Raw genomic sequence first — 19,655 nt, 5'->3', positions numbered from 1 at the left:
TGAAAAGACATACCTGTAAAAGACCAAAACGAAATAACACTGGGGTGGTGACGACACAAGAGAGGATGACCTGCTCGCAGTGAGGGAGTCTGAGCCACACCAGGGTCGAAAAGATAAAACATTGAGGAAAACGTACTAAACAAGCTAAGTAGAACGGACGAACCTGCAAGGACACAAAAGACAACAACATAAGAAATATCAAATACAATGAAACATTCGAAGAATTATCGTCAGACAAACAGATATATTGAAGAATCACAAAATAGAACTACAATTTAATATCATTGGAGAACTCCATAGTTACACAAGCAAATATAAATCGATCAACCATTGAAAGGACCTGCAGTATTCATATTGCTCAAAGTATGAGAATGTATACACTTCTTAAGTTCCGCTGGATTTTTTAAACAACACAGCATTATTTTGGAAAGTCACCTTGATAATGCAAGGGTGAAAGAGGCCATATCTGGCTCCAAGAGAACGAAGAGGAGCCAGAAGATTAAAAAACTTGTTTTTTGTAGCAGCAGTTGCGTTGGAGACATCCTGGGACAGAAACCCCCTTTATGCCAGCCAAGACACTTGGCGCTTAGCCCTAGCTGCAGAAATAACCAACAACAAGTCAGTAAATTTCAAAAAGAGGATGACACCTCTATGCTTTACCGGAGATGTAGACAATGATGAGCGAGGACCAATTCTGTGGGCTCTCTGAATATTGAGCGAGGTTGAGGAGGGCATGTCCAGCAACTTTGACAGGAAGTAGGAGAAAAAGGAGACCGGATCATCCCCTTCCAAAGCTTCAGGCAGATCATAAATGCGTAGATTATTCCTCCTATTCCGGTTCTCCAAATCTTCAGTGTGTTGTAGCCTGTACACCGTTGGAAATGGCGGTGTACAGGCTACAACACACTGAAGATTTGGAGAACCCGGAATAAGAGAGGAATACTCTACTTCCATTTATGATCTGCACTGAAGCGGCATTTTGCTATTCATTTCCTCTACAAAAGGACTCAAAGCCAGAGTCTCCTCCAGCAGCAGCTCCAAGGAAATAGGCGGTGACGGCTTGTCAGGAGAGGGAGGATCCTGCTTCAACCGTCTTGACACAGAAGTGGGTGGTGAGGTCTTATTTACGACAGACTGTGACGAGGAAGTACAAGCAGAGGCTAATTAGACATTTTTTCAACAAAGGGACTGTACTACTACTGATAAATGAGATACTGATCTCATCGAAGAATGCTCTTTAGGGATAAATACAAATTGTGGTTTCCTTAATTACCCATAAAAGGGAACCATACAACTTAATAGTAATGGCACAATTACATTTCTGACGTCACTAGCACCAAGAAAGTGCTACCACAAAGTCATATATAGCTTCCATGACATTCAATCTACCACAGAGAAGTATTAGTAGATAGTACTAAGCTGAGGCACAATAAAAACCACTGCCAGGACATGTTACAGGTATGTTGCAACCACCAGGGTGTGAACATAATAATTTTGAGCTTCCACATCCAAAAAGGAAATTCCCTGTTTATAAAAGGTTGAAGCCAATTGATTATACAGTGATTTTCTAATTCCCTAGACTGATCAATAACCTCCTCAGAACATCATAAAACCTTAGAAAGAGCCAAAAGATATGCACATTTCCAGCTTGAAGCGCAAAGAACCAGTTACAAATTAAGCTGAAGAATGAAGCTGCAAAGGCTCTCACAATCATGCAGGAATCAATTAGAAAATGCCACAATTAAAGCTTCCCAGCGTGCCTCATGACAGGCACTTGCGTGGAAAATACAAAATGGCGGCTGTTCTGTGAGGCAGCTGTGTCGACCAGAAAAGTAAGAGAAGCGCCGTGCACTTCATTTCTGCAAGCAGCTCTTCATAATGCCCCCAGGTTCTGCTGCACGATCAGCCGGTTTCCTGGACCTGAGAGGCGCTAAACAGCGCCAAAAGACCGTGGCTCTTCCCCGGTGCGGCGGAGCTCCCCCGTCAAGCGACCATTTCAAGTGGCACCGAAGCCACGCCCCACTCCCTTTTTTACTCTGAAAGACTTTTTTATGCCCAGTAAATTATGTAAATTACACTACTTTGCCATTTATTTGGAGTTGTCGTTTTCTGTTCTTTTGTACACTTTGTCATGGGTGAATTTTATCTTCTTTGACATGTTAGATGGCCCCGCTTTTTAAACCTGCCTGATGCACCAAAGGAATGTTTAGCTGAGTTGTGCTAAATTTGGGGGAATCTATTATTCTTTTCAGGGCATTGCTGGTTTCCTGTTTGCTATGTTCAGAGAATGAATTGTCATGCTGGTGGTTGCATTATTAATAGTCTGTATTCATTATTCTGTGTTCCTTAACCTATTTAACCAGATTTGCTAATGGCCGATCTACAGGGTTGATTTTGGATAGTGGTTCCACGCACACCACTGCCATTCCAGTACACGATGGATATGTCCTTCAGCAAGGTGATCTAGATTTGATTAATGTATCCATAGGTGGTTAAACAGTTTTCAAGAGTGCTCCAGGAATTTGGTTAAACAATGTTTTACTTGTTTTGGTCATAGTGTTCACCTTTCACTTCAAGCAGTGATGAGTTTCTGTTTTTTGTTAGTCCTCTTGCTTGCATTGCCCCCACTTGTAGGGTGTATCTAAGCCTTTGTAGAACTTAAGGTGAGTTGGACAATTCATTATATACGTTTTCTCAGCACAAGAAAAGAGCTGTTTGCTACTTATTGTCGTGCTTCTCCAGCTCATTATTAGGGAAATTAGATTGTTATGACTACATTTTCATTTTGAAAAAGCGGTATTAGTCTATGATCGAATAAGCATCTTAGCAAATTCTCCACTTTCGCAGTAGAAATGAGGATGACCTCTTTGAGTAGGTGATAACCTTATATACGTTGCTTGATATCCAGTGAAGATGCAGGGTGATATTATTTATTCCTTCCTCACTCACTTTGTGCCTCTACAGGTTGTTAAGGTGAAGAAGTACAACTGGAATCGTTTGATAGGATAACAGATGGTGTGCATGCAACCTGCAAGACAAAAAAAGAATAGTGTGAAAGTTGGACTCTGGCAGACCCTCACCATGGTTCCATAATCTCATATTGGTGATAAAAAGGAAAAGTGAACTCTATGCTTGCTAGCCAGCAATTTAAAAAGAACAGAAGGAACATTAAAAACGGAGTGTGAGAAAGCGCATAGAAAGCAGCATAGAACCTTTCACATGTGTACCTTAAGTCCCTTCCTCAAACAATTCTGCAGGAAATTGGCAATGATGGTTCCTTCACAGTGCAAAGAGCTTACTTTCCTGTCATTTATGCAAGTATAAATATTCAGGACTGTAATAAAACAGAGTCCATATTGTAACTATAAATACAAAGTGGTAGTGAGGGAATATTTGTAAAAATTGGGTGGAGCGCTCTGTCATCAGGACACCATGTTCCATTCCTGAGCTTTTTGTACAAATCAGTTATCGGGTATAGCAGTCAATTTGTTTCAAAGGAACCAAATCATGATTGCAATTCCAATAACTCATTTTGTTGTCAGGTTGCTGAAAACTGAACATGTGGTGTCCCGCCAGCTTGGAGGTATGACATCGCTTCGCCCAGCTAGAAGTATTTCCCACCTCAGTCAAACTGACATAATTACCTGAGCACCCTTTGGTGTAGGTAGCCTAGGAGGAGGCATAAGATTCGACATTCATCATGAGTAAATCAATTTAAACACTAAATGTGTATCCAGGCAGGTCATCTTTTGTATGCACATATTTAACTTTAATATGATGGTGTATGGTTTGAGGTGCATGCAAGTAAAACATCTCAGCCAGTGTGCTAGTCAGGTATACACCGTTAATCCCCTAACAATTTAGTGACAAGAAAATTGCAAGTAAATTGTAAAACAGTAATCCACAGTAGTGGAAAGCAGAGCCATCACTCAGTGGGCAGGTAAGGCAGCCTGGGACAGGTGCAAGCATGGCAGGATCAGGCCTCAGACAGCCGTCTGGGATGCAACAGTCTTTCCTTGCCTTATGACATTGCGTTTTTATTTCTCTGAAAGACAGTTTCGTACTTAGAATTTTGCTGTTTCACACTCCGTCCCTCTGGTTTCTCATAATTTCTTTCAGAGGACTGCCAAACCCCTGGTAGTTTGCACATTGATTTTTACCACGTGCCAGGTCCCCAAACCAAATTTGTTGTTGCATCTGGGTCCTAGTTAAAAAAAAAAAAAAAAAAAAAAGAATCCCACCATCCTACCTGTTACATCCAGCATTCTGTCTGTTGCATCTTTAAGCCATGTTCCACCATTACGAGAAGGCCATGCATGCATGGAAAGACCCTGTACTTTGCAACCTGTCCCTTGACATTACCACATGACTTATAACCCTCATCACAGTGACCGTTTGCGTGAGAATTGTCGAATTATCAGAGGCACTGAAAATGCAGTTATTTTCAGTTTGAAATGAAAATAGCAACCAGTTTTACTTTGTTTCTACTTTGGGAGGTTATATTGATAATTTTAGTTTCACTGAAAGCCTGTTTATAATTTCATACCCTTGAAGCACTGCTTAATTTTTTTTAACTAGAATTAATTTGTCCTAAACTGTGGTATTTTCCTTAGAAGTTCTTGGGAACAGCAATGATCTGTAGTCATTTTCAGATTAAATGTTTCTAGCAAGCAGGAAGTCCTTAACAAAAATCCAGTTAAAGCCATTGCTAAAGAAATAAAAGTAGCTACTGCTTCAAATCCCCTTTAATTGGAGGAACTTGATGCATAGAATCGAAAATATATAATCTTGTTTCTTAGAAATGTATTCTTCAATAACATTAGCTCTGCTAAAGGACTGGTTTAAATGCTTACTGCTCACACACTGACACAACCACTCGCATACCCATTCACAGACCCATACAAGTACTTACACAACTACTCACTTATTCATAGAGCCACTCACGCACTCCCTCATAGAGCCTGATCATATAACCAGCCACTCGCCCATACAGCCACTCACACAGCCACACTCACCCATACAGCCCTTCAACAAAGCCACTCACTCACCCATACAACCACTCACACACTTACTTGCATACCCATTCACACATCAATACAACCATTCCCTCAGCCACTCACTTGCCGATACAGCCACTCACTCATACAGCCACTTGCACACCCCGTCACTCACACAGCCATCAGACACCCACCCACCCACCCACCCACCCACCCACAGTCACACACAGCCACTAAGTCACCCATACAGCTAATCAGACACCCACTTATATATCCATCCAGCCACTCGCACACCCACTCACATCTGTACAGTCACTCATGGCACAGTCACTAAGACTCTCACACACGGATACACCCAGCTACACAGCTACTCACATAAACTTAAAAAAATGAATCACTTAGTAGTTCACAAAGTATACAAATTTTACTTTTGTGGCACCGTAGGATATATATTTAACTCACAAAAATGTTTAGAAAACACTGGAATATGTCATCAGTGATGTCATGAGTGACATATGTGAGGTCATAAGCAGAGCATTGTTGGGACGTAAGTTATAGTTAGCTCAGGTCATTATAACTGCTGAATTTCACTTGATCTGTAGGAGTAAAACCGGAGCCAAACTATAATATCCCTGTAACCTTAGGTTTTTTTCAGTGAATTTCTAAGGTTTTTAAAAAGGTTATTCTGTTTCTTATATAGTGAATATTTCTCTTTATCTCTCTCGTTTTGTAGTTTAGGTATATATGTGTGGGGAAAGAATGTTTAAATAGAAATTATTGTACATAAAAAACTAAGATAAAAAGTTGTAAAGTGAATCTTGAAATGTTATGAATAATATGTTTTGGTCAAAATAATATTCTACATACATCGCAACAGAGGTTTTGGAAACTGATGTCACATGGAGCCATGAGAAATGTCATTTTGTTTTATGCTGGGTCTCATGATCCAACTATTTTTGTGAGTCCCACAATATTAGATACATTATATTTGCAGGCACGGAACAGGAGTGCAATACTGGTAAAGAGGCGTAGAATGTGTCTGTTTAAAAAGTATCATTGAGAGTATCTAGACAGTAGAGGACAAATTGGAGGTTGATAATTTGTAGAGGTAGGACACATGACGTCCCTTTTTTCATGAGAAAATTATTGAACTTTGTATATGCCTTATTAAAGATAAACAGTTATATAGATTTTGCAGGGCTTGTTTTATTGGAACAACCTAAATGTGGGTTTTCTTGAGTTTATGTCCAATTTGCAATCTTCTTCTTCTGCAGGAATTGTAAAATCTCCGCTAGCGGGTGATTTCATAACTATGCAGTGCAGAGAGCTGTTCCAAGAAATGAACGTAGAACTAATTCCTCCCTACATGATTGCATCAAAGGTTGGACATTACACAGTTTTTAGTACCAAGCTTTTCTTTTCGTAATCTGTATTTGTAAACTGACTTGTTGCATACATTATTAAGGAGGCTGTTCGTGAGGGATCACCAGCAAATTGGAAAAGAAAGGAGAAGCTTCCACAAGTGACGCGATCGTGGCATAATTATATGTGTAATGTAAGTATTTTCTTACTTCACTTTGGTGGTGCTAAATGCACATATGAGAAATTTGCTGTTGAATTGTTAATCATTTTACTTTCAAGGTTTTTAGTTTCAGTACATTTTATTGTTGGACATGTGGTGTCCATGCTTCTTTAATTGCATAGTGTACATTGGATACAACAGGTCGTGTTTGAAGTATGAAAAAATTACTTCTTGATTATTTGAAATGGTTTTCTGTCGTAACAGGACATTACTGTGTCATTAGAATCTTTTATTAGCAACAAAATGAGTATGCTTGCCAACATACCACTTTCATTTTCAATTTCTGTGTTCCTTGGTTCTGTCAATTGGGTTTCTCTGTGATATGCAGATTTTGATTGATTTCAGACTTGTTTAATGCGTTCTCAGTCTATTTTATAGCACAATCAATACAAGGGTCCTTATGGACAGAGTTATATTAAGAAACTGGTAGATGTAGTGGGGCACCAGGAAATGTTGTCCCTTTCTTTATTGCAGTGGCAATAAAACCACTTGTTGTCTCAGTAATTAAGAGTCTGTACCAGTAGAAACATAACACTAAGGATATGCCACCCTTTAATTTTGCTTTCTGTAGATGTTAGTTCTCATGCACAACACAACAAGATAGTTATCAGTATGTTTACAAAAAAGATTTGTTCTATTCTATTATAAATTGCAGGTAGGCTGCCACAAGTGGCTTCAATAGTTCGACCTGAATCTAAGCATGCAAAATGGTTGATATGAGAAAGTATCTTGTTCGACATGGTTTTCACCAACTTTTTGCTGCTTCAGCTCCGACCCCCGCCCCTTTCTCCTGTGCAGCACGGGGTGGCGGAGGTCGACTCAGCGCCTCTGGGAGCCGCTCTGGCGCTGATCGAGGACACGCCGGTATCCCTGGACGACACCAAAGCCCGTCCCGGCAACAAGTCGTTGACTAGTTTCCGGAGGTCGCTTCCTCTCCGGAGGTTTGTCATCTCCTGGTCTCCTCTTCACTGGAGACTGGACACTGCATTGTTTCTTTTTCCCCTGCGTCTTCCAGGGCGGGCTCTACGTCGTCTCAGCGGCCTCAGACCGGCCCTTTTCTACGGCCGCTGGTATTTTGCGCCTGGGCGCCCCAGCCACTCCAATCCCTACGGACCATCTGTTAGAGGTTCTCCACCAGGGCTATGGCGGAGGAGAGCTGCTTCTTCCATTCGAAGCTTCACTCCACACCTCTCTTCTGGGGGCATCCTGCTACGGGAGATCCGGTGCCTCAACCGCTCCTTCATCGCCATCGTCCTGCTCCAAACAATCCAGTCTGCCTTTCTTCTCACCCTTCGGCCCACCCTTCGGCCCAGGGCCCTGTCATGCGGGCGGCCTTTCCTTCCTTGCCTTCGGTGTTGCTCCCTCTGTCACGTGGGGGCCGGTGGTTGGACTCCTGGGGGCGTAACATCTTCGCCTCCACTAGTGCTGCTTTGCGCGCGCTCAACACTCTTTGTGAGTTGGTCAGGGCTACCTCTGCCCTGTGGGATTCCGCGGAATCCCTTCTGTCTTGCTCCTCCCATGGGGGTGTCTGCGTTGATCTGCGGCACCATGTGCTAGATGGTCGGGAGTTGGCTGCATTTATTCTCCGTTCAGCCTTGGATGTTTCTGATTCTCTTGGCCGCACTCAGTTCTGTGGCTCTCCGCTGCCATTCTTGGTTGCGGGATGTTGTCTTTCCCAAGAATGTTAGGGAGCATCTTGTTAACCTGCCTTTTAATGGGATTATTCTATTTAACACCCATGTGGACTCTGACATTCAGAGACTGCTTGCGGGGCTCCGTCCCCCTCCTCTCCGTAAGCTTGGCTTGTCGGCCTTCAGGTGATTTATGGAGGCGTTATCCACCTTCTCTTTGGGTCTAAAGTTTCGGTTGGCCCGTCTGTGTGTGTTCTGTGGGGCTTAGTGTCCCTTCAGGGTCCTTAAATTGGCCCCTCTGTCCTGTTGACTGCTGGTTCATCCCTTGATATTGTGGTGTGCGTGCTTTTGGCTGTTGGTGGAGCCGTATAGGTCCTCAGGTTGGACCATCTGTGTGTTGTTTTTTGGCTGATTGGTAAGCCGTTTGTGGTGTTACCCACAGGTCCTTTATGTTCTTGTCCTCTGCTGCTGGAGTTTTTCCCTAAGAGGTGTTCCCATGTTTTGTTGGGACGTGTCATACCCTAGGTGGGGTACTTGTTGGCTATTGTATGGCTCTGTACTTAGCTGGGCGTATGTGGAAGCCCTTTGGGCTCCTCTCTTTTCCTGGTATCTCTGTATGCTGCTTGGTGCGGTCCCTTTTCTTACGCCTCAGCGCGGCTTGCGCTGCTCCTGGCCTTGTCCTGCTTAATGTCCGAGGGTGTCTCTATCCTTCTTCTACAGCGCTTCCCTGTCGTGCATTTTGTCCTTGCCCTGCGTGATGGCTACTTCGGGCCCTCTTCAGCCTCAGGAGCCCCGGACTGGTTGTTGGGCTGCCCACGGCGTTGTGTCGTGATGTTTCTGCCTGGCTATCCGACGCTTCGGACGGGTCCTCTGCCCTGTGTTCCAGGGGGAGCTGGCATTTCCTGGTGTTCGCCTGTATTCTGGTTGATGGCGTTTGGCTTGTACTCCTCTTCTTTATCTTCTGGCCGTCCCCACTTCTTTTCGTGGGTCAGGTTGTGCCACTGGGACAGCTCCTTTCTGGAGTTGTTCTGGGGTTCTCTTGCCTCTGTCTTGTATTGCACTATGCTTGTTCTGGGCGCTCTGCTTCTTAGTATGTACCTGTTGCCTGCTGCGCATGTATACACATTCTGGTCCACCTCCGTGTGCCTCGGTGAGTACTCGTGTGCTCCTGTCCCATGCTCTGCTGGGGCTTTGCGCGACTGTGTCTTCCTTCTCACGTATGCGCTTCTCGGCTGTGGGGCCGTTCCTGCATTGCCCACTGACTCTGGGCTTATGCCGGTTCAGCTGTCCCCTTCGCTGTGTGTGTGTTCTCCTGAGGCAGGCTCTGCCTCCATTTCCACCCCTTCTCCTTGGCCTTTGCTGGTGGTTTTTTTCTTCCTTTGGTACTTCCTTGGTGCTGTAGGTCCCTCCGGGGTTTTCTGGTGGACTCCCTTTTCCCCACGGGCCGTTTGTGGTATCCTGGCCATCCCTTCTCCCTGTTATTGCTTACTTCTGCTTGGTGGGGGCTCGGCCTTCCTTCCTGTCCCTATGACACATTCCCTGTTGGGGCCCTGTGTTCTTCCAAGCTGGTACGGTTCTCTCGCAGACCCTCCTCCCCTCTGGGTATGGCTAGGGTATCTATTCTACGTTAAGGAATCTCCGGCTAGTAGTCTCTATCAGATGTACAAGTTACTTACCTTCGGTAACGATGTATCTGGTAGAGACGATTCTAGCCGCAGATTCCTTCACGGCCTGCCCTGCCTCCCCGTTCTGCGAGGACCTTCAGCTTGGTCTTCTGCACTTGCCTCCCTCCATGTGGCTTGTCTTCTGCGAAGACCCTCTGTTCGAGGCATGTGTGCTGCTGAATTCATATCTGTGCATAGATCGCCGCCTAGTGTTGGGTCCGGATGATCGCACATTGTTGTCCTGGAAGAGTCTTCGAAGTATCACGAGATAGGTGGCTCCTCCCCTGGACTACAGTGCGCATGGGCATCGGCTCCATCCTCAGATTGTTTTTTTCCGCCATTGGGTTCGGATGTATATTGGTTCCCTCTAGTCGGAATCGTTAAAAAACTTTTCTTAAGACCAAAAGGTCTTTAGTACACGTCGATATTGTCTTGCGTTCGGTGCCTAACTCTTCCAGCTCGGTTCCGGGCCGGATTCCATAGAACCGCATGCTTTTGGCGCGGAGGGCCCAGTCGACGCCACAGACCCTATCGACTACTCCTCATGGAAGGGAGCCCGTTCAAGAGATGTCCCGTCTGCAACTCCAAGTATCCCCACATCGACGTCCACCCGGTGTGCAACAAGTGTCTGTCGCCGGACCATGATGAAGCCAGTTGCATGGCTTGTTCCCGCTTCAGGTCCAAGAAGACGCTTAAGCATCGACGCGCTGCGCGCCAGGAGGCCCAGCTCACTGCGCCTGCGGACATTTTCGATGCCGGGGATGTCGAGGAAGAAGTTACCGGGCACATCGGTGACAACCTGTCGAATCCCGCGTCTGACGTCGACTACGACTAAGATGCGGACGCAGAAATGTTCGAAGCTGAAGAAGTCGTCGACGAGGTAGGGGACGACGACGGGGCCTTCGGGGCCATGGAGGATAGCTCGGACGAAGAGCGACCTCGCTCAGACACTGGGATTGTACCGATTCATAAGGCTCAGGTCGAGGGATCGCCACTAGGCCTTACCCAAGATCTTATGATGGGTTCTATAGCCCCGCCTTCGGGGTCGGCCACGGACATTGCTATTGAGCCGCACCCTGGTAAATCGAAACCGAAAGCGAAACATACGGTCTCAACATACGGTCTCGACACAAGAGACAGCGCAGCTGCCTTCCTTGACACCGAAAGTGCGCATCACGTTGGTCGGATCCAAGGCCTCGGAGCCCTCGACGCTGAAGAAGCAAAGGGTTTTGTCGAGCCGAAGGCTCAAGTCAAGGTCGTCGAGACGAAGTCTGCCGCGCCGAAGACTAAAGTCAAGGTGGTCGAGCCGATTAAGTCGGCGCCGAAGGCGGTCGACACCAAAAAAGGACTCGGTGACCCGAAGAAAGGACTCGGCGACCCGAAAGTTCTAGTGACTCCGTGTCAACAGGACAAGGCCAAATGCGGCGCACCCAGAGAGTCCACTCCTAGTGGGGCCTCGAAGGATCCCGTCGGCTCGGCGCGCCCGTCCGCCGCGTTCACCAATAAGGTGACTGACTCCCTACAGCGCATCAGGGAGAAGGCCTCGGCGGTCGGACCAACAGATCCTCCACCTCCGATGCCGGTCGAGAAACCTCACAAGGCGTCGACGCCCATTCACTTTACGTTGCCGCCGAAGGTGGCGCCGAAGGCTTTCACCCCTAAAGCGGTCGCCAGCGTCCCCGAGAAGGTATCCTCGGTGCCGAAGTCATCAACGGGGGTGTCCACCCTGAAGCATCGACAATCTTCGGTGGACGAACAGGAACATTTTATTGATGCCGAAACGGGCAGACTTTCCCTCCACAAGCGGAAAATTGCCCCGGAACAACCAATGGAGTCCTACAAGATTCCCCTAAAGAGAAAGAAGGACTCTGCTTCCACTCCTGTCCTGGTGGAACCAATTTCTCCACAGACTCGAGATGTCTCGCCCACTTACTCTGATGTGGACGCTGGGGAGGGCGATGATGAGGATGAGTACAGCTATCCTGTCTATACAGACCCTGAAGATACCAATGAACCCTGGGCTGCTGGTGCTGACCCAGGTGATCCTCATTCTGGACAAGACACTCAACTCTATTCTGTGAAGACGTCTCCTACAGAGGACTCTGCAGCATTCAATGCCCTCATTGAACGGGCGGGCAAAAATCACAACGTCCAGCTCCATGCTGACCCTATTGACGTCGATTTCCTTTTTGATACCTTTTCAGTCTCGGAAAGGACTGTCAAAACTCTACCTATGTTAAAAGGAGTCTTAAAACATGCTGGAGAGATCTTTAAAGAGCCTACCAGAGCAAGGGTGATCAACCCTAGGATTGAGAAAAAGTATAAGCCAGCGCCTACGGATCCTACCTATATTAAAGGACAGTTGCCTCTGGACTCTCTTGTCGTCTCGAATGCCCGGAAGAGGGCTAATTCTCAGACAACGGGTGATGCTCCTCCCCCAGACAAGGAATCTAAGGTCTTTGAGGCATCAGGGAAAAGGGTGGCAGCACAAGCTGCCAATATCTGGCACATTTCCAATACACAAGCGCTTCTAGCGAGGTATGACAGGGCACACTATGACACACTGGAGACCCTGTTGCAACACCTGCCAGATGAATACAAGGAGGCAGCTGAGATGCTTATTCAAGAGGGGAAGATGATCTCTAATGCTTCAATTAAATGTGCACTGGACGCGGCTGACACCGCAGCCAGGGCTGTCAGCACTAGTGTTATGCTGAGACGACATGCCTGGCTGAGAATCTCCGGATTTAAGCCGGAGATACAGACCACCATCCTTAATCAAACAGTGAATCCAGACCACCTGTTTGGCCCAGAGGTTGACACCACCTTAGAAAAGATTAAAAAGGACACGGAAACTGCTAAGTCCATGGGTGCCTTACAGTCCCAGCAGTTCAGGGGTGGGTCTTTTCGTCGCTCAAGCACTAGAGGCGTTTCCAGAGGCCAGCTCTCCCAAACCACGCAGTACTACAAAGGCAACACACAGTCCACCTACACCAACAAAAATCGAGGTGGATATCGTGGAAACAGCGCCAAGGGCAGGGGTCGTGGAAACAACAACAACAACTCCAGATCCTCTGCCACCAGCAAACAGTGACGCCTTGTCACTGCCCCCCGACCACACAACACCGGTCCGGGGGAGACTTCAGCAGTTCCTGCCGGTCTGGAGAACCATCACCACAGACAGGTGGGTCAGACAACTTGTACAGTACGGTTATTGTCTGGAGTTAACATCCACTCCACCCAACATACCCCTAAGACACCGTCCTATGTCCGCCGAGCATTTGCACTTATTACAGCAGGAGGTCCTCGTCATGCTGCAAAAAGGGGCAATAGAGCTCGTGCCTGTGCAGGAAAGAGGCACAGGAGTTTACTCCCTGTACTTCTTGATACCAAAAAAGGACGGGTCCCTCAGACCCATACTGGACCTCAGACCCCTCAACCAGTACATCCTATCGGAGCACTTCCATATGCTGACCCTGCAGCAGGTGCTCCCGTTGCTCAGTCAGGGGGATTTTCTCGCAACTTTAGACCTAAAGGATGCGTATTTTCACATTCCGCTGCACCCGTCACACAGAAAATACCTCCGGTTCACCATCCAAAACCAGCACTACCAGTTCAAGGTTTTGCCTTTCGGAGTCACCACGGCACCCAGGGTGTTTACAAAGTGCCTGGCGATAGTGGCGGCGCACCTAAGGAGACAGAACATTCACGTCTACCCTTATCTGGACGACTGGCTCATCCAGGCGAAGTCGGCCCAGCAGTGTGCCGCTCACGTGTCCCACACCATTCACCTCCTTCACGATCTGGGATTCTCACTGAATTACCCAAAGTCCCACCTCCAGCCCGCCCACATACGGCAGTATCTGGGTGCGACAATAAACACTCTGGCAGCCACAGCACAGCCAAATTCAGTGAGGGTCAACAGCATTCAATCGCTGATACAACAATTCAAACCCCAACACTCACTTCCAGCGCGAGTGTTCATGCAGTTGATTGGCATGATGGCCTCCTGCATCTCCATAGTCCCGCACGCGAGACTACCTATGCGTCCTCTTCAGGAGTGCTTAGCACGTCAGTGGACTCAGGCTCACAGGCAGTTGAAAGACCTAGTGTTGGTGAGCGGTCGGGCATACAACTCTCTGCATTGGTGGAATCCACGCAACCTTTGCAAGGGACGACCGTTCCAAGAGCCTGTGCCACAGATCATCCTGACAACGGACGCTTCTCTCCAGGGATGGGGAGCTCATGTACTCCATTACACCGTGCAGGGACTATGGTCGCCACAGCAAAGGAAGATGCACATCAATGTTCTGGAACTGATGGCAATCTTCATGGCACTAAAGGCCTTCAAAGTACATCTGTGCAACAAGGTCGTGTTGATCCGGACGGACAACATGACGGCCATGTACTACATTCAGAAGCAGGGAGGGACACACTCTCCACAGCTGTCTCATCTGGCTCAGAGCATGTGGAAGTGGGCCATTCAGAGAAACATCTTCCTCATGGCAGAACACCTCCCGGGCAAGGACAATCAGATGGCGGACCTGCTCAGCAGGTACAGCCACCAAATGCACGAGTGGGAGATACATCCATCAGTACTCCACCCGTACTTCCAAAAGTGGGGTCATCCAGAGATAGACCTGTTCGCCACAAAGGAGAACGCAAAATGCCAAAGCTTCGCCGCCAGGTTTCCACACCCACAGTCCCAGGGCAATGCGATATGGATGAACTGGTCAGGCAAATTTGCGTACGCTTTTCCCCCAGCACCTCTGATACCGCTGGTGGCACGCAAGCTCAGGCAGCACTCGATGACTCTCATCCTGGTTGCTCCAACGTTGGCTCGCCAAACATGGTACACCACGTTTCTAGAACTGTCCGTGGCACCGCATCAGAGGCTACGCCTCACACCCAGCCTTCTGACGCAGAGCCATGGCGACATTCAGCATCCAGATCCGCAACAGCTCAACCTGGCGATCTGGCTCCTGAAGTCTTAGAGTTTGGCTACCTAAACCTGCCTCCTGACTGTATGTACATCATCCGGGAGGCAAGGAAGCCCACAACAAGAGCATGCTATGCGGCTAAGTGGAAGCGGTTTGTCATTTATTGTGCAGACCACAACATTAACCCGCTAGATGCATCTATTCAGAACATCATTTGTTATCTTTTCCATCTATACAAATGTAATTTGGCTTATGCTTCCATTCGCATACATCTGTCCGCAATGGCTGCTTATCTCCAAAACAGGCAGCACCTCTCACTTTTCAGGGTGCCTGCCATTAAAGCCTTTCTAGAAGGACTCAAGCGAGTCATTCCTCCCGACTCCGCCAGCTCCGGATTGGAACCTCAATGTGGTCCTCACCAGGCTGATGGGTCCCCCCCTTTGAACCACTGCATTCCTGCGAGATTCAATTCTTGACATGGAAAGTAGCTTTCCTTATAGCGATTACATCGCTGCGACGAGTTAGTGAACTCCAGGCACTAACTATCCAAGAGCCATTTATTCAAATTCATTCTAACAGGGTGGTGCTTCGCACTAACCCTAAATTCCTTCCTAAAGTAGTGTCTCAATTCCATATTAACCAAACTATTGAATTACCTGTGTTCTTCCAAAATCCTGAGTCATTGGCGGAGAGAATGCTCCACACCCTTGACGTCATAAGGGCCCTGATGTATTACATTGATAGGACCAAGGATTTTAGGAAAACTAACCAACTCTTTTTTGCCTTTGCGCCACAACACAAAGGTAACCCCATTTCCAAGGCTGGTATAGCTAGGTGGATCGTTAAATGTATTCAGATCTGCTATCTGAAAGCCAAGCGTACTCTCACCATTCCACCAAGGGCCCACTCCACCAGAAAGTTGGGGGCCTCCATGGCTTTCCTTGGAAATATTCCTTTGGAAGACATATGTAGAGCAGCCACATGGTCTACCACACACACATTTACAAAGCATTATTGTGTTGATGTGCACTCCAAACAGCATGCAGCTGTAGGGCAGGCTGTTCTAAAAACACTTTTCCAAACTGCTGCAGCTGGCACGGGCGGCCGCCGTTAATGGAGGGACTGCTATGTATTCTATGCACAGATATGAATTCAGCAGCCCACATGCTTCGAACCGAATATCCTACTTACCAGTATGCATCTGTTCTTGGCATGTAGGGCTGCTGACATTCATATCGCCCGCCCTCCTCCCCGGCGCCTGTAGCAGCTGCAGAATTCACATATACTTCTAGCATGGTCATCATTCACTTAGTTTCACTCTATCTTGGCCACAATGGCAAAAAACAATCTGAGGATGGAGTCGATGCCCATGCGCACTGTAGTCCAGGGGAGGAGCCACCTATCTCGTGATACTTCGAAGACTCTTCCAGGACAACAATGTGCGATCATCCGGACCCAACACTAGGCGGCGATCTATGTACAGATATGAATGTCAGCAGCCCTACATGCCAAGAACAGATGCATACTGGTAAGTAGCATATTCGTTCACCTCCTTCCTGGCACGGTGCTTCGTTCTGTTTATTTGTTCCACTCTTTCCCTTCTATTAATTGGATGGTAGGTTTATGTGTACTTCTGCATCCCTACACCCTGGTTCTTCCAGTGTGCGGCCTACTCGTACTCCTTTCTTTTTCGTTGCTTGGAGTTTCTGACTCCTCTGCAGTCCTCTGGGTTAGGGTCTTTTGGCTATGCCTCAGCCCCTTAGCTCTTTACAGGGGATGCAACACTCCTTGATGGTGTTACCTTGGGGTACCTTATCGTAACTCCTCTCTTCTGGGCTTGTGGCTCCTTCACTGTTCTATATTGTGGTCGCAGACTTTGTCGTCTGCCATGACATTTTCACACGTTTTTCTGCCTCCAGAGAGGACATCGCCTTTGCCTTGCAGGGTTGCTACTCAGAGCAGTGCTCTGCTCTTTTCCTTCCATGGATTTCACTGTACCTAATGGTGTCCCCATTGAAGAGCAGTAACCTGGAATGAGTGTTTCTTTTTTCCTCACTCTTTAAATGCTAAGCTTTTCACAAAATCTAAAAATAGACATGTGTTCCTTTGCACATGGATGAGTCACCTATCTCATGATACTTCGAAGACTCTTCTTCCAGGACAATGAGGTGCTATCATCCGGACCCAGCACTAGGTGGCGATCTTTGCTAAGATATGAATGCCAGCACCCCTACATGCCAAGAACAGATGCATACTGGTAAGTAGCATTTTCCTTTTAATGGTATACCTGTTAAGTTCTTTTTCAGCATCAAGATATGTAAATTAGCATAACATATTTGTGTATGTTTTACCTTAAAACATAAGCAGATAAGATCGTTCCATCTGCGGGTAGACGAGGAGGGTAATTTTTAGATCGACCCTGCAACAGTGCATGCTAAGCGTCACTCCCTTTCCTTTCTGTGGAGAATGGACCAAACACAGATTGAAAATTCAAACTAATTAGTGCCCATCTGCTACTTGTGCTGTGATGGAGGTCCTATTTTCCCCCACCACACTTCTGCTGATTCACCCCTCACAAGCATGTTTTTTAAAAAACAGACTTTCCAGCGACAACACCAGGGTATTGGCGCATGTTCTGGAAAAGGTGAAACTCCTAGACACGCCCACAGCAGCAATAATCCTAGACGCCGAAAAAGCTTTTGACAAAGTGGACTGGACTTTACTGGAGGCAGTCCTAAATAAGTTCAATCTGGGGAAAACATTCACGAAACTAGCAATGTCCCTTTATTTCTGTCCCAAGGCGAGGGTCAGGGCTGGTGGTTCTTTCTCCTCCTCCTTACATCTACGACAGGGAACGAGACAAGGGTGCCCCCTCTCCCCCTCCTTGTTTCTGCTTGCGATTGAACCGTTCCTCTACCATATAAGAAATAATGACGCCATAGCTGGTATCCCCTTTAAGGGCTGTAATGTAAAACTTACCTCTTATGTGGATGACATGCTGGTTTTGTCGGAGAGAGCAGGAGAGGCCATACCTGCACTTATGTCAACCATTGATGAGTTCTCGCGGGTTTCAGGATACAAATTGAACAAAGATAAAACGGAGGTCAAATTACTCAACAATATAGGCGGCAGAGATATTATTGGGGACTCTGGTCTTACTTGGCAACTTCACTGCTTCAAATATCTAGGGCTAGATTTTGATAAAGATTTACTCTCCACATTAAAAATCAATGAAAAATTAATCCTAAAAAAGATCTCCACCTTACTGGACGGATGGTCACCCAAATACCTTTCATGGTGGAGCAGGGCAGAAAGCCTTAAAATGATGACCACACCATTGGTGAATTACTTGGCCAGCATGTTACCAATGACATTCACTGAGGACTTCCTCAACAAAGTGGACAAACTGTTTGGTGCTTTCCTGTGGCAGGGTAAGAAAGCCAGGATATCATTGAAAAAGCTACAGCTAGCGAAGGAAAAGGGCGGCCTGGGTCTACCTTCTTTTAGGAACTACCAGACAGCATTCCTTTGCAAACAGGGGGCACAGTGGCTGGTTGATACCCCATCTTCTATCCCACTGTGGATAAATATTGAGAAATCTATCATCGACAACTCCCCACTGCCGGCCCTACTTACCATGGACCTCTCTCATTTGACTAACTCCAAATACATTATGTTGAACACCAGGCGCGCTCTCTTAAGACTAGACCAGGCCCACAAATCTAACCTGAAACTTAGGAAATCCACGATGATGGCCCTATGCCGGAACCCTTACTTTAAACTTGAAGGCAAGACCCTCTATTGGGAATCTTGGTCCATGAAGAGCATTAATCTGGTGAAAGACCTTTATGATGGGACACAGCCCCTACCCTTCTCCACGCTCCAAGCTACACATAACTTAACACCCATGGACTTCTACGATTTCCTGAAACTGAAGGCCATTATCTCGTCACGCTGCCTTACTCCTCGCACACCTTGGCTCCTGACACACATACCACGTCTCTTAACGGACGGTCACTTTGCATCTAAAGTATACAAGCAACTCCTTCCTCTGCCTAGGAAATCGCATAGACAAGTTGAACTCAAGTGGGAAACAGAACCCAACTCCACGGGCATTGCGCTTGACTAGGACACAATTCACAGAACTGCTTTCTCTAATAAAGTATCCCCTATCCTCTCTGACAAAATACATGTTATTAAATAGGACATTCTGGACCCCGGATAGACTCTTTAAATCCCACTTGCGAGATAACCCACCTTGCTGGAATTGCCAATCAGGAATTGGCGACCTGGCCCGTATGCTTTTTAACTGCCCCTCTCTACAAATCTACTGGGGGAAAATCTTTGACTGCATACAACATGTTTTTAGGCTGCAACCTACGAGGGAATTTATATGCGTCATATTGGGAGCTCTTGAACCAAACTTACCAAATGCACAAGATCGCCAGCTTCTGGACTTGATGCTCACACTGGCGTGTAAGGTGATTTTATGTAAATGGATAAATGCATCAGAAGTATGTTTCAAAATTTGGCAGGACTGGCTATCCTTTCTGAGGGGAGCTGACAACCCGGTGTTGCACTCCTCCCCCTGGCGATCCTCCAACAAGAGACTCTGGAAACACTTGACGCGTCTTCATTTCATTTTGATCCCCCGTGACCTATAACTTAATGCTATATCCTTGCACGGTGTTATTGTATGTCATGCTTTGATCCACTGTAAGTGAGTAACCTAGTCGTATGACCTACTTGCTATTTTGTCTCGACTATATGTTATGGACCCCCCGCGCCTGACCTAACTGACGACAGCTTATATTTGCATGTAACTATACATTTATTTATTT

The 19,655-nt window shown here is 46.7% G+C and overlaps 1 protein-coding gene across 1 annotated transcript in view; it reads left to right on the top strand.

Annotated features, from left to right (window-relative positions):
• The window catches only part of ACTL6A (actin like 6A), a 134,884-nt gene that overhangs the window by 63,774 nt on the left and 51,455 nt on the right, over positions 1–19,655 (top strand). The window contains exons 6-8 of the mRNA XM_086944375.1: positions 2,364–2,458; positions 6,272–6,378; positions 6,463–6,552. Of these exons, the coding sequence (XP_086800501.1) occupies positions 2,364–2,458; positions 6,272–6,378; positions 6,463–6,552 (292 nt within the window). The remainder of the gene's footprint in view (positions 1–2,363; positions 2,459–6,271; positions 6,379–6,462; positions 6,553–19,655) is intronic.

Source organism: Lissotriton vulgaris, chromosome 11 (assembly GCF_964263255.1).
Source record: "Lissotriton vulgaris chromosome 11, aLisVul1.2, whole genome shotgun sequence".
Classification (NCBI taxonomy): Eukaryota; Metazoa; Chordata; class Amphibia; order Caudata; family Salamandridae; genus Lissotriton; species Lissotriton vulgaris.
Note: the sequence above shows the minus strand (reverse complement) of the source record. Positions and strands in the feature narration are given on the sequence as shown.